The 15,077-nt window shown below is 52.5% G+C and overlaps 2 protein-coding genes across 2 annotated transcripts; both read left to right on the top strand.

Annotated features, from left to right (window-relative positions):
- Window positions 1-2,314: 2,314 nt before the first annotated feature.
- On the top strand, window positions 2,315-3,695 carry LOC110477540 (TLC domain-containing protein 5). Its single transcript, XM_021543385.2, has 2 exons — window positions 2,315-2,614; window positions 3,193-3,695. The coding sequence occupies exons 1-2, from the start codon at window positions 2,419-2,421 to the stop codon at window positions 3,693-3,695; spliced, it is 699 nt and encodes a 232-aa protein (XP_021399060.2). The 5' UTR covers window positions 2,315-2,418.
- A 5,319-nt stretch (window positions 3,696-9,014) lies between these two features.
- Window positions 9,015-14,277, top strand: TLCD5 (TLC domain containing 5). Its single transcript, XM_077788010.1, has 3 exons — window positions 9,015-9,034; window positions 10,434-10,638; window positions 10,989-14,277. The coding sequence occupies exons 2-3, from the start codon at window positions 10,440-10,442 to the stop codon at window positions 11,525-11,527; spliced, it is 738 nt and encodes a 245-aa protein (XP_077644136.1). The 5' UTR covers window positions 9,015-9,034; window positions 10,434-10,439; the 3' UTR covers window positions 11,528-14,277.
- Window positions 14,278-15,077: the final 800 nt, after the last annotated feature.

Genomic DNA, 15,077 nt, shown 5'->3' with positions numbered 1-15,077 from the left:
GTTGAAAATAAACACAGCAGGGAATTGCAGCTTTCCACGGAGAACTCGCTGACTCCCCAGAGCTGAGCAGCTCCTGTGCTTGCCCCTCTCCAAGGAGATCCAGCTCCAACCAGGGCCACCTCATAAATTGATATTTAGCAGTGCCCAAGTTCAAGTAAGGCCTGGGGAGGGCTGAAAAATTGACAAATTGTTGTTGGTATTTAAGTTTTAATTATTTTAATTTTTTTTTTTATTCACTCATTCATTTTTTCCTCCTCTAATTTCCACCCGTGAGGAGAGGGAGTGCAAGCTAAGGGAATTTTCCTTACATTATATTTTCCTTATATATATTTTCCTTATATTTCTTTAGTCCTTCCCAGCTTTCCCTTGTGGCCTGAAGTGACATTTTGAGCATTTCCCAGTGCCCAAATGGTGCCACCAAGTTCCCTCATCATTCCTGATGCTCACAGCCTCGGGATTTCCAGCTCTGGTAGACTCGGCGTGGATCCTAACAGTCCAATAAAATATTTTAGCTGAAATTCAGGCTCAGCTTTACAGATGCCAGCAGGGATTAATACTCAAAACTGCAGTGGGACCCCATTTCTCTGTGCTGGGGGTCCTACTTTAAAATGCCAGAAAAGGAGATAAAAATCAGCAAGTTTTAGCTCAAATATGAGAACAACCTATAATCTAGGAGCCAGTGAAAGGGATATTTGAATGTCTAACTCCCAGGAGCATCCTGTGGAGTGCAGATCTCACTGGGAAGGGCTCTTGTGCTCTCAGTTGTTTCACTCCCAGTGTAGAGCTCTGGCTGCAGGGAAGAATTTGGGTTGTTTGGGGGACGCAGTATCGGATTTTAAAGTAAACTGAGTCAGGAATGACACAGTGCTGGCAGCGAGCTGGCTGGCAGGGCTTGGAAAAGCACAGCCCTGTCCTGGTTACTCACTCCTAGCCATGAGCTTGGCCCCAGCTCAGCTCCTGGCTCACTCGTCCTGTTCTGCACGTTCTGTGTCACATCTCCCTGAGCACCGAGTGGCCGGCACCACTCCCAGCCCGGCGCGAAGCCTCTGACTCCTGCCTCAGTTTCCCCTCCTCGCAACCCGCACAAAGGTGCTCCCTGCACCCCTAGCTGGGAGAGACATCGGAACAAGACTCCAGGACACTCGGCCAAACAGAAAAGAAAAAATAACAAAAAGGAAGAAAAGAAGATAAAGAACACCAGCACCTCCCATCTTGCCTGATCCAGCTTTATTCTCCATCACCAGAGAGGAAAACGCCAGAATAAACTCCGGGCGCCTCCGGGACGGCTCCAGCCGGGCGAGCCGAGGCTGGGCGGAGGTACCGAGCGCCTGTCCCCGTTCCCCGTTCCCTATTCCCCGTTCCCCGTTCCCCGTTCCTCGTTCCCCGTCCCCTGTTCCCCGTTCCCTATTCCCCGTTCCCCATTCCCCGTTCCCCGTTCCCCATTCCCCATTCCCCGTTCCCCGTTCCCCATTCCCCGTTCCCCGTTCCCCATTCCCCATTCCCCGTTCCCCGTTCCCCATTCTCCGTTCCCCGTTCCCCATTCTCCGTTCCCCGTTCCCCGTTCCCCGTTCCCCGTTCCCTGTTCCCCATTCCCCATTCCCCGTTCCCCGTTCCCCATTCCCCATTCCCCGTTCCCCGTTCCCCATTCCCCATTCCCCGTTCCCCGTTCCCCGTTCCCCGTTCCCCATTCCCCGTTCCCCGTTCCCCGTTCCCCATTCCCCATTCCCCATTCCCCTTTCCCCATTCCCCATTCCCCGTTCCCCGTTCCCCATTCTCCGTTACCCATTCCCCGTTCCCCGTTCCCCGTTCCCCATTCCCCGTTCCCCGTTCCCCATTCTCCGTTCCCCATTCTCCGTTCCCCGTTCCCCGTTCCCCGTTCCCCGTTCCCCGCCCCGGGGCTCCGCGCATCCCCGCCCGCCTGCGGGGCAGGGAAAGCGGGGCTGAGCCAGCGGGAGCGCGGCCGAGCATCCTCGGGGGATGCAGCGGGGGCCGGGCCGAGCCGGGCCGGGCCGGGCAGGGCAGGGCAGGGACGATAAAAGGCTCCGGCAGCCCCGGCACCGCCTCCCCGCCCGGGCAGCCCAGCCGGGCGCGGTCCCGGGCGCGCAGAGCCGGAGCGGGTGAGGATTTGGGGGTCTCGGGCTCTCGGGTACCCCCAGCCCCGTGCTGGGATGGGGTCAGGTCCTCCCTAGAGCCCGAGGGCAGCGGGAGGGGCGGGGATATGGTTTTCCTGCTGGGGAAATTTGGAAACGGTGCTAAGGGGGGTCGGGACAAGGTTTGTTCTGCTCCTTTGGGTTGTTTGTGGGGTTTTCCTCCATCCTGCCCGGGATTTCCATGGATGTGCTGGGGTGGATGCAGAGGATGGTGGGGATGAGCGCGGCTTGCCGCCCCTCCTGACGCTGTCCCTCCGTGTGCAGCAGGATGGTTGCCATCGTCCTGGAGGTGAGCTGCAGCTTTGTCACCTGGCTGTGTCTCTACAGCTGCTTCTGCCGCTGGAACAGGCGGCGTTCCTGCAAGTGGAGCTGCCGCCTGGTCACCCTCCTGCACGGGCTCCTTGTCACCTGCCTCTCTGGCTATGTCATGTTCCTGGACGGCCCCTGGCCTCTGACCCATGCAGGTAGGTTTGCAGTCTCACCTGTGCTCACCTGTGGCTCTGTCACAGGTAGAGGTAGGGGCTGATTTCCTCTCCTTTTACAGCAGTGTGTTTGGGGCTAAAGTTTATTTAATTCTGTTGCTTCTTTTTCCACCACTTCTCACTGCTCATCCTTTTGTTATTTTATTTTTTTTTTTTTTTTCCTTGTCCATGTACAAATTGGAAGTTTCCAGGTTGGCAGCTTGAGTTTATTGCAGCATGAGGTGTAGCAAGGCGTGGAGAACAAAGCGCTTTCACATCTTGAAGGGTGTAATAACTCCTGAAACTCAGCTGCAGGGTTCTGCTGGCTGGTTTCTGTCGTTAAATCTCAGATAGTGCTGCTGATGGAGGTCTGGCTTTTCTAAAAGGCTGAAAGGAGAAGGGAAGCAGCAGTGGGGCAAGATGGGGAAGGGTCTGCTGGGCAGGCTGGGATGTGACGGGGAAGCAGAACCAAATACTCCTATTGGGATAAGGCTGGAAATTTAGGAGGAGAGAAGCACCTGTAGCGATCTGTAAAGTAGAAAAACATCTTAAATATGATTTGTGAACATCTTCCATTCCAGGTTCACCAAACACCCCTCTCCAGATCCACGTGCTGTCCCTGACTTTGGGCTACTTCATCTTTGACCTGGGCTGGTGCCTGTACTTCCAGACGGAGGGGGACCTGATGCTGCTCCACCACACCCTGAGCATCTGTGGCATGATCCTGGTGCTGGGGCTGGGCAAATCCGCCACGGAAGTGAACGCCGTGGTGTTTGTCAGTGAAATCACCAACCCCCTGCTCCAGACCCGCTGGTTCCTGCGGGAAACGGGCTCCTACCACACTTCCCTGGGAAAACTGGTGGATTTCCTCTTCGTGCTCCTCTTCCTGGTGCTGCGGATCGGGGCGGGAGCCTGCATCATGTATGGGATGGTGACGTCCCCTGAACCCAACTGGCTCCTCAAGGCTGGGGGCCTGGCCATGTACGTGGTGTCCTTGGGGTTCATGGTGGAAATTTGCCGCTTTGTAAGGAGGAAAATGTGGGAAACAAACCCTTCCCTGGACACGCAATCTCTTCAGGAGTAGGGGTGCACCTGTGGAAACGTCTTGGCTGCTCGTTAATGGGTTGTAGAGGATGATCCCCTGGGTTTGGGGCCTGGCTGCTGGAGCTTGTTCCTGTGAAAAAACTCTTAAAAATGACATGGAATAGACTTTGTGCTGCCCCTGGAGGAGATGGATCGGTGCTAGGAACATGGAAAAGCAGAGAGAAGAGGGATTTGAGTGGAAGCTGAGGAGCCTGGCACTGATTCCCTGAGTTCTCCAGCAATTGGTGCAGTCCCGAGGAGGGTGGCAATGCCAGAGATGATCAGTCTGCAACCAATATTTGCACAATCTTTATGTTCTGTCCTCATTTCCAGTGCAGAGTTCTATGAGAGCGTAGAGAAAATCGAATATGAAAAATCCCATTTTCCTGCCAGTTGGACTGGGTAAGGGGCGTGACCTGGCAAAGATTTCCTGAGCCTCACCTTCCTTAATAATCCTGGATTATTAATCCAATGTGCCTGGCTAAATACTCGAGTGAAAGACTCTGAACAAGACTGAAGTGCTTGCAGGGGTGTAGTGGAGTTGTCCTTGGAGAGTGTGGAGTGATGGTACTCAAGGTGAGGCAATGTTTTACCTCGTTTCTAATGACACATTTCCTTCACTTCTTTTTTAACACTTCCACTGGGGCAGGTGCTGATCTCAGAGCAGAGCGATTTCTCTGGGACTGACTCAAAAAACAAGAGTCAGGAATTAGATTTGTGCCAATAAACTCTAGGAGCAGGTGTTGGCCTAGGCTGGGATTGCTTAAAAAGAATAATCAGGCTTTTTTGTGGGAGAGGGAGGATAGTGAAGAGCCTCCCTGGACGTTCTTGCTGTTCTGGGGTTGGCTCATTTGCAAGCCACTTAAGCTGAATTCATGGTTAATAAGTCAAAAATGTGGCTCTTTCCAGGGCTGACAGAAATGTTTAGGCAGATCTCGGTGTGGCATCTGCTCCACACCAGCAGGCCTCAGAGCATGGAGCAGTTCTCTCGTTTTCTTTACCTCTCAGAATCGTGTTCTGACATTTTCCCTGGGGTTTTAATGTGAATTTCCCTCTGCTCAAGGCCACAGTTCAGTCTCCTCCAAAAGCCTCACTGAGCTGAGGAGCAAATGCAGAGGTGAGGGAGGGGAGCAGCGGGGATGCAGCTCCTCCACTGCCTTTATCTCCCTGAATTTGGCTCTGTTCAGGGCAGATACCAGCCTTTGGCTGGGGCTTCTCAAGGTGTCTGGAGAGATTAAAAAATAACCTGAAATAACCTCACTTTGGACACATCCACTGAAGGCACTGCAGCTGTGAACCTGGGCAGGTTCCTGGGCCAATATTTTTGGGAAAGCAGGAGCTGGAGTGGCACTGCTGAGGTGTGGGCACCTGCCAGGCTCGCTGTGTTCTTCCAAAACTCCTCTGAGTGATGGGACTTCTAATAAAGCCAAGTTCTCTTGTGAAAAAGAACCGACTGCTGTGATGTTCCTTTGTTCTGGGTCTTGAGGAGGCAGCTGGAGTGAGGGCTGAGGCCAAGGGGCTTGAGGGGAGGCTGGGGATGCCAAAGTGGCTGGTCCATTCCCTTTGTGCAGCTCAGGAAGCAGAGAGGTGGTGAGGAAATGAGCCCAGGCTGAGCCAGGAGCTTGAAGCAGGAGCTCTGCAGGTCGGGCTGGAGCTGTGAAGGGCAGGTGAGGCTCAGCTGCAGCTCAGGTTTGGGAGCAGTGCACCCACAATTTGCTTTGCCAATCAATCTGTGCTGCAGAGGGATGACGAGCCCCCAGACTGAGGGGTTGGCTCTTGCTGAACACAAAAATAATTTCAATTCTGGCCTCCTCCATGCCAGGCTGCTTTTATTTTCCTCTGCCTCTCTGGTTTCACTGGGGCCATGCCCAGTTCTGAAGAGTTGCAGGGTAACTTGTCTGTGGTTTCTTTGGAGAAGCAATCAAAAGCATGAGAACATCATGAGGGGTATGAGATGTCCTAGTCACCACTGAGTGCCTGGTTCTGGTTGTTTCTGCTCCTGCTGGAGTTGAGGAGAGCCTGGATTGGTTTCCAATGAGAAAAACCTCTTCCTTCAGCTGAGGGACAGAATTGGGAAGGTATCCCAGTGCACCCAGACTGCTTGTGGGCCACCAGAGTTACCTGGGGAGGTTTGGTATAAAATAAGTACCCTCAGGTTTTCATCTGCTAAATCTCACCCAAGGATAATTTTAGTGCTGAACCCTCTAATGTGATGCTAGAAAATCACCCAGCTCCACTAGCCCACTGTATTTCTTATTGCAAAGAATGTGATTTTTCATGGAGGTGTCTGCTTTTTATCTGACAAATATCCCTGAGGGCTTTTACAGCCACAAAAGCTGAGTTTTAATAACGTCCCGTCGCTCCCAGGTCTCCAGTTCTTGTTTATTCCCAGTTCAACTGTGGACAAGGAGTTTCCCAGTGCGGGTAAGATAATAAATACATTCTGTGATGCTTTTTATTGCTGTGAGCTCTGGTTAGAACAGGTTCAGGAGAGCAGAGGGAAGGCTGGGGCTGTACTAAACTTGGCAGCAGTGTGCAAACAACTGTGTGCAGAGGTTCCTGCCCTGAGCTGTTTTGCTGAACTCTGTTCATCTGCAGGCCAAACGAGGCAGAGCAACGCAGCCCATTGAAAGGGCTGACTCTGCACAAAGCAAACAGGAAAATTGGTGTATAAAGCTGCACCTCACTTCTGGTATAATCCACAGGGAGATGATTTCACTCGCTACCTTGCGCCTCACCGTGCAAAGTTTGTGCTAGAAACATAAAAACAACGCACAGCTTCTGTGTGTCCCACCTCCTGCATGAAATGCCTTGTTAAGGCTCCGAGTGCTCTTCTGTGAACATCTCTGTTTTTCTTCCTGGCTGCTCATAGAATCCCAGAGTGGTTTGGGTTGGAAGGGACCTTAAAGATCATCTCATCTTATCCCAAAAATCCTCTGCTTCTATTCCAGGTTGCTCCAAGCCCCGTCCAACCTGGCCTTGGACACTTCCAGGGCAGGCAGAGCTTCTCTGGGAATTCCATCCCAGCTCCTCATCACCCTCAGAGCCAAGAATTTTTTTTTTCTCTTAATATTCCACCTAACCATGCTCCTAATGTGATAACATCAGCCCTATAACCTCCTGTCTGTCCATGCTTTCCTTTGTCCTAAGCTAAATATTAAAGCAGCTCCATCTCAGGTGTTACTGAGGCTACTGGAGGGCCAGCAAAGGTGGAGGGAAGCAAGATGAGACCTTAGAGGCAAACGCGCTATTAATGCTCACTAGGATGTGCTGAAAGAGCAGGAGGATGAGCATTTTTTAGCAGTAGGAACCTGTACCTGGCCTGAACTGGAAAAGTAAGATCTGTATCTTGTTGAACACCCAGCTGAAAGCACTAACGATGAGTAAGAGGCAGGTCAAGCCACTCCCACCATCTGCATTTCAAAAGGTAAAACTTGACGGGATGAAGGAAAAAACCAACCCCACGTTTTTTGGGCGTGAGAGGTTGTTTTGACTGTAGCTTAGGAAAGGTGGAGGAACTTTTGTAGCTGCTGAATTTGGGATGTGGAAGGTAGGAGAGAGAATGGGCAGCGCTGAATGCCTGCAGTGAGAAGAAATTTCTGGGTTTTGTACCTGCTGCATAAGCAGGGGATGGAGGGGATCTCCAGGGCAGGGGGTGAGCTCTCCCAGCCCGCTGCAGCTGCACTGCTCCGTTCTGGGTGACAAATCCCCTCGGGGGATGTCACCTTGGGCGTGATGCTGCTCTGAGTGCTCCTCTGTGAACATCTTTTTTTTTTTTTTTTTTTTTTCTTTTTTTTTTTTCTGGCTGCTCATAGAATCCCAGAATGGTTTGGGTTGGAAGGGACCTTAAAGATCATCTCATTTTATTCCAAAAAAATCCCTGCTTCCCCTGGATTCAAAAATTCCCCGGGTGTGCATCTTTTTCATGAGTGGGTGTGGAAAAGGCCTCGGTATTTTTGCAACTCGTTGCTCTTCTTTCCACCAGCCTTCTCCAGCTGGTCAATCCCTTTTGTCACATCAGGATTCTCCCTTCCTGACCTGCTCCGAGTCTGGCCCTGGAGCAGCAGGGCTGTGACCGGAGGATGCACAGACATCCAGCCACATCCCTGGGCAGAGCTCCGGAGCTCTGCAGCAGTTCTGCTGACACCAGAACGAGGAGGGCAAACTCTGGGTGTGCTTTGTCCCGTATCTCTGGGGTGATTGCAGCGGGCGGGGTGGGTGTGGGACTGATTCCTGTGTCCCCGGGCTACCGACGGAGCACGGCCCCATACAGGGGACACGACCTGCTCCGGCAGCGGGGCTGAACGACTGAAGGGTTTGGAGAGGACACTTGGCTCGGGGACACAGTTTGGGCTCTGCAGCTTCCTCACAGGGAATAGGTGCTGCTGATCTTTGTGATCGGGACAGGCTGGAGCTGTGCCAGCGGAGATTTAGGTTGGATATCGGGAAAAGAGGATGCTGGGCGCTGCCCGGGCTCCCCAGGGAACGGGCACGGCCCTAAAGATCTCCAGGAGATTTGGGGCACCACTGTGAAGCACAGGGTGGGATTGTCGGGCTGTGGGAGCAGGAGCTGCGCTCACAATCCTGGTGGATCCCTTCCAGCTCAGGGCATGGCGCAACAGGGATGTGTGCTTTCCCAAAAATGCATACAGGATGGGATTTTTGGGCTGTAGGAGCAGAAGCTGGGCTCACAATCCTGGTGGATCCCTTCCAGCTCAGGGCATGGCGCAACAGGGATGTGTGCTTTCCCAAGGATGCGCTGCAGGACCGCGGCTCGCCTTTCCTGCCACCCTACCGCCCCTATTCCCTCCTCCCGTTCCTCCCCATCCCCATCCCTGCCGTCCCTCCTCCCCATCCCCATCCCCATCCCTGCCATTCCTCCTCCTCCCCATCCCCATCCCTGCCGTCCCTCCTCCTCCTCCCCATCCCCATCCCTCCCGTCCCTCCTCCTCCTCCCCATCCCTCCCGTCCCTCCTCCTCCTCCCCATCCCCATCCCTCCCGTCCCTCCTCCTCCTCCCCATCCCTCCCGTCCCTCCTCCTCCTCCCCATCCCCATCCCTCCCGTCCCTCCTCCTCCTCCCCATCCCTCCCGTCCCTCCTCCTCCTCCCCATCCCCATCCCTCCCGTCCCTCCTCCTCCTCCTCCTCATCCCCATCCCTCCCGTCCCTCCTCCCCATCCCCATCCCTCCCGTCCCTCCTCCTCCTCCTCCCCATCCCCATCCCTCCCGTCCCTCCTCCCCATCCCCATCCCTGCCGTCTCTCCTCCCGGCCGCCAGGCGCCCCTCGGTCGCCGCCGCTCGCTCGGTGATCGGGGGCGGCTCCGGCAGCGCGGCCCGGCAGGTGGGTGCTGGGGAAGGGTCCTGTCCGTGTCCCCGTCCCTGTCCCGGTCCCCGGGGAGCGGCAGGGATGGGCGCGGGGCCGCTGCATCCCGCGGGATGCGGGCTCTGCGCGCAGGCGGTGCCCGGGGATGCGGTTCGTGCTGCTGGCTTGGTCCGTGAGCTCCTCCATCTTCCCGCTTGGGCTAGAAAAAATGGGGATAACGGGATAACGGTGCTTTGCTGGAGGTGCTCATATGGGTTTTAATCGTTTTCTGCACCGGGTTTTTTAGGCGCGTGTGTTTATTGTAGAGGCTGCTTTCATTCGGGGCCTCCTTGCTACTGGTGATACAAATTATCATATCTATTATGTATAATAGATATATAATAATATATGCAATAACACAATATAATTTTATATATGATTACATGCTATTTGTTAATTTATTGTTTATATGTATATTACATATAATTATTTGTTGTTTATTTTATAGATTTTTTTGTTATTTATTTGTTATTTATTGTTCTGTAATTATTGCTGCTTTTTAAGTTATACTGGCCTTTCTAGTGTCAATCCCTTTTGTCACATCAGAATTCTCCCTTCTTTATCTGCTCTGAATCTGGACCTGTAGCAGCAGAGCTGTGAATGGAAATATCTGCTCAGAGCAGTTAATCCCATCCCTATTTCATCTCTCCATGTTCCCAAAGCCCATTAAAACATAATGGTTTTGTTTACCCAGCCTCCAGTCATGCCTGGGAATGCTCCAACAGGCCAAACAGGAAGGTTGGGCTTTGCAGCTCTGACTCCTCATCCTGTGAAGTCCCCCTGGTGCTCCCCAGGCCTGGGAGTGAGGCCAGAGCTGGGCAGCAGGTACCAGCTGCTTTGGCTGTTGCACAACTGGAAACTCCTGCATCCCAAAGCCTGACTCAGCTTCTGCTGCCCTGACTGCTCGGGAGCAGTGAGACACACATTTCTTGGGAAGGCATTAGATGAATGAGGTGTAGAATAGAGTAATGTGTATTTGGAGGGTTTTAGCAACATCCACAAGTGTTTATGTGCTGTAATTTTGTCCTGGCAATTTGTCTTTTGCTTGTTTGAGAGATTGTTGGACAGTGTATGTGAGGGAAAATGTGTAAAGGAAATACTGCTGAAAAAAGAAATCTTTTTGGACATATATTCTTGTTCTTTTGCATCCAAAAGATGTGGGGGTTTTGGTGCCAGTAAGGATGAAATGAAGCCTGCAGTGAGGAGAATAAAGTGGTTTTCACACAGAGAAAATGTGCCAGGAGCAAGCAGCCCCATCAAGAAGCTGCTCTGCACACTCAGGATTACGGAGCAAAGCTGTGGTGGGTTGTGCTGACACTGGCACAGGCTCCATCTCCTGCTCACTGTGTCCTTCTGTCCTGTGTCCTGCTCTTCCCAGGACAGGATGCTGTTCCCGCTGCCCCTGCGCGCAGCCTGCAGCCTGCTGGCCTGGTTCTGCCTCTACAAATGGTTCTGCCACCGCTACCGGCACCGGAGCCTCGAGTGGAGCTGCAGGCTGGTCACGCTGACCCACGGCATCCTGGCCACCTGCCTGTCTGCTTACATCGGCTTCATCGACGGCCCCTGGCCCCTGAGCCACCCAGGTCAGTGGGGAAATCCGTGCTCCCACCTCCCCCAGGGCTCCTCGCAGTCCCCAGCCCCACTGGGGGATGATGCCCGCAGTGATATCTCAGTCACTTTGTGGTGGAAAGCCCCAGAGGAACGGAGAGCCTGGTACTGTGTTTTGCTGCTGTAATGCCCCTCCCCAGCTGCAGTTTGGCAGAGCGTGTGACCCTGTGTGTGCAGCTGTCCATTACGGACCAACAGCTGTGGCATCGTGACTCGGGGGGACTTCCGTGGCCAGGCTGTCACCAGTATGAGCCGGGGTGAACACCCCTGCCCTGTCTCACATCCTGTTGCCTCCACGCTTTAAAGCTCTGTTTTTACCTTTCAGGGACACCCAACACGACCCTTCAGGTGCACGGGCTGTGCCTTAGCTTGGGCTACTTCATCTTCGACCTGTGTTGGTGCGTGTACTTCCAGACGGAGGGTGCCCTGATGCTGGCCCACCACCTGGTGAGCATCGTGGGCATCGCCGCCTCCTTGGCCCTGGGCGAGTCGGCCGCCGACGTCAACGCCGTCATCTTCGGCAGCGAGATCACCAACCCGCTGCTGCAGGCCCGCTGGTTCCTCAAGGAGCTGGGCCGCTACCACACCTTCACGGGCGACGTGGTGGATTTCCTCTTCGTGGTGCTCTTCACCGGCGTGCGCATCGGCGTGGGGGCCTGGCTGATGTACTGCGAGCTGGCCTCGCCCAGGCCCCGCTGGTACATCAAGCTGGGAGGGGTGGTCATGTACGTGGTGTCCTGGGTGTTCATGGTCAGCATCTGCCGCTTCGCCCGCAGGAAGAGCATGAGGAAGTACCAGGCCTGGAGGAGCCGCAGGAGCCGCGAGCTGGGCTTGAAAACCAACGGGCACCTCAAAAGCCACTGAGAGGATGGCGAGCAAAGAGTTCCTCGAGTTCGCGGGCTGGCGAGGAGGGGGATGGTGCCTGAAATGCCACTGTCGGGAGAGGAGCCAACGCACGTTAGCAGCTCCGGAGCCAAATTTATCCCTGGCCTAACTCCACTGAAATCCATGGAGCTATGCCATGGATTGCCTGGGTCTGCAGAGCTCGGCCTGGCAGAGCTGGCGCAGCACAGCCTGAACGAGGAGGGAAAGAAGGGCTAATTTTATAGACTAAGCATGACTAGTCCAGCAGTGCAGGTGTAAATAGTGATGTCTGTAGCCAACTCCTTCAGGATCTCAGAAGAGAGGAGGAGGTAACACTAGGTCTCCGTGTCCAGTGTCCTGTGCAGCCTAGGCAGCTAGGGCGACTCTTCATGCTGGTAGGAAGAAGTGTCCTAGTGTTGCATCCGAGCTGGGATTCCTGGCTCTTCCACCACCTCGTTGTGTGACCTTGGGCAAGTCACACGACTCAAACTCTGTGCCTAATTCCCCCTCTGTGACTTGGGGGAGGTGGAGCTGCTCCATCTGTTACGCACTTTCAGATTTTTACTTGAGAGGTGCTATGTAAATGCAAGGTGATGGTTGTTATCTGCACTTGGTTCATCACCCCTGTGTTTCCCTTGGGAGAAACAACTTTGGTGGTCAAGCTAGAGCGAGACTCTAGAAAAAATCAGTATTTTAGGTAGGTTGTTGTTTCCTACCCTTTCTAACTCCTTTTAATAACTTATTAAGTACCATATTGATAACTTATTTTCTGTAGTGTCCAGAAGCTCTAATCAGCACTGGCGCCATACAGGACTAGGTGCTCTGTGAATACACCCAAAACAGACTCAGAAGGGAAAATTTTTCCTGATTTTTCCCTCTTCTTCCCTGACTGTTAAAACTCCCCTACAAACACTGCTTTTATCTCCTTGGGTAACCAGCACATTCCACTTTGAGAAGCCCCATCAGGATTTGCCACTCAGGGGTTTTCTTGCTGATGAGCTAAGCTCTGATTTTGTCTCCAGAACATCAAAATTCCCTCTGTCGTGCCCAAAATCCAAACTGGGATTTTGGAATCTGCCCTGTGGAATCTGCCCTGTGGAAGCCACAGGCTGACCTTGGCTCTCCTTCATCTGAACTGATGCCTTGACCCCTGGGCTTTGATTTCCCTCTGACTGGCTCTGAGTCACTTTATAAAAGTGAGCATTTAGAGGGTCAGAGAGATTTATTTTACAGCTTAGTAAGTAAAGAACTGAGAGGCCCAGAATCTGGTCTTTTTAAAGCAAAAATAAACCTGACTGGGAGAAAAGTAAGCATTACTTATCCAGTCCCATTTGTAGGGAAAAGCCATGCCCAGTTGGGAGCTTCTGGAGTTTATTTCATTGCATGTCCTTAAGCTGTTCCTTTGCTGTTGCTGCAATTTTGAGCATTTCCTTTGAGCCTCCAGTGCAGCTCAGGTGCCCCCTTTTGCTTGAACCTTGCCTGCTGCAGCCAAAGACCTGAAGAAGCCCCAGAAAACCCCTTCAGATGAGCAGAGCCAACTGATGAGCTGGTCCTGGAGAGGAGACTTGACTCATCCAGAACTACCAAGCCTTGAAAGGAGACCAGAAGGGCTGGTTGGGGCTTGCTGGTTCTTTTTCCCAGCTCTGCTGCTCTGTTGAGCACATCCAGGAGCCTTTTTGCCTCACCCTAACCCACTTTGGGAAGTGGGTCCAGGCTTACCTACCTCATAGGCTGTTTCCATTTAGCACCAAGCCACATTTGATGGATTCTCAGTGGTTTGTGTCAGGCTGTGCTGTAAAAAAACTTGCTTTGAGTGAAGCACTTCTGCTATGAGCCATCAGCAGTGCTTTGTCACCTGAGCTGGGCACTTCCCAGTGTCCCAAAAACAGGAGTGAGGTGTTTTGCTGAACAGCAGGAGTCACAGGGAGTGAGCTGGACATGCACAGAAAGGTCAGCTGTGCTGCTGCCTCCTCACAGGGAGCCCCAAGCTGAGCAAAAGTTGTCTGCTGGGTTTTCCCTGGTCAGCGTTGCAGGAATCTCAGCCAAAAAAGGGTTTCAGGCACTGGCCTGAGCAGGGAATTAGGGATTTCAGCAGCAGCTCCTGCAGAAATGGTGAATACAGGTCCTGGAGGTGACAAGAGGCTGGTCCTTCCTGGTGAGCTGCTGAGCTGCCCACCACGAAGAGTTTCCAGAGCAGCCCTGGTGGTTTGGAAAGGTCAGCAGCCCTGACCTTTGCTGAGGGTTGGGGTGCAGCTTCATGGGGTTCCAGCCCTTACCTGCCCAGGTGGATGAGGCTGGCAGTGACTGCAGTATCTGTGAATCACCTGTTTGGAGATATTTTGGAATACGATGGTTTGAGTGGTCCCATTTTCTGAACAGGGGGGGAAAATTGGTTGGAAGAAGGAGAGCACTGCTCATCTCTGAGGCTCTAGAAAGTAAAGAAAACAAAAGGGCATTTAGAAATGGCTTTATGAGGCAGAGCAAGGCCTCATGGCCCATTTAGTGGGCTCCAGCATAGAACCACAGACTCAAAAGTACAAATTCCAAGCTGTGGAGCACAGGGTGGGACCTGTCCTCAGGCTAGTCCATAGTGGCTAGAGCAAACTGTGAGAGGAAACTGCAGAACTAGTGTGAAATAATAACTTGTGTCTGAATTACTGTGTAATAGCAACTAATGTTCCACCAGTGAATGGTGTAGATGCTTTGTATGAAGTTTTATAAAAATAAAGATTATTTAATTATATGAGGAATTGGGTTTCTCTGTTTGGGTGCTGCTCTTAAGTCACAGGTTGCACTTGATGGTTCTGGAGGGCTTTTCCAACCTCAAAGATTCAGTGGTTCAGTAGGATGGAGCAAAAATGTTCCCTTTGTTTTCCATGCCCTGGATGCCACGGGAGAAGGCTCTCCTGTGTTTCCACTCCGTGAGCTCTTCTCAACCATAAATCAACATTATTACCTATCAAAAATCAATATTATTGCCTATCAAAAATCAATATTATTGCCTATCATGAATCAGTATTATTGCCTAGGAAAGGCCTGTGTTGGTAAGCAGCCACTCTGCTTGCTGATGGCCACAGCCAGAGATCCAGCACGCCAAAAGTCTTGGCTTCTATAAATAGTTAAGCCAATTTAGTTGTTTGCATGTAACCCTTAAGTCCAGCTTAAAACCCTCCAGCCCTGGGAGCAGCACTGAGCCCTCTGGAGGTGTTTTTTTGTGTTTACAGAGCCCAGCCTGGGGGTGCAGGGGTCTCGGAGCCTGCAAGAATTTGTGCTGGGACTTTGCTGAACCTCGGAGGTAGTTCCAGAAGCAGAGAAGAAAGGACAGCAGAGTTCTGGAGCTTTGCTTTAGAGCTGCAAGTGTCTCCCAGGTCTTGTGTCTTCAGAAGTAACAAAATCGGGCATTGCTTTGAAGTGCTTTGTCTGTGGGAAGTGAAATCTGCCCCTCTACACCCAATTAATTTCATTTTTTATCATCCTATTATTCCTTTACAGGCAACCCTGCTGCCTGCCTTTTGCTTCTCCTGCTGGCCCTGCAGTTGAGCTTTGTAAA

The sequence above is a fragment of the Lonchura striata genome, chromosome 23 (assembly GCF_046129695.1).
Source record: "Lonchura striata isolate bLonStr1 chromosome 23, bLonStr1.mat, whole genome shotgun sequence".
Classification (NCBI taxonomy): domain Eukaryota; kingdom Metazoa; phylum Chordata; class Aves; order Passeriformes; family Estrildidae; genus Lonchura; species Lonchura striata.
The sequence above is the reverse complement of the archived record's forward strand: the minus strand, read 5'-3'. Positions and strand labels throughout refer to the sequence as shown.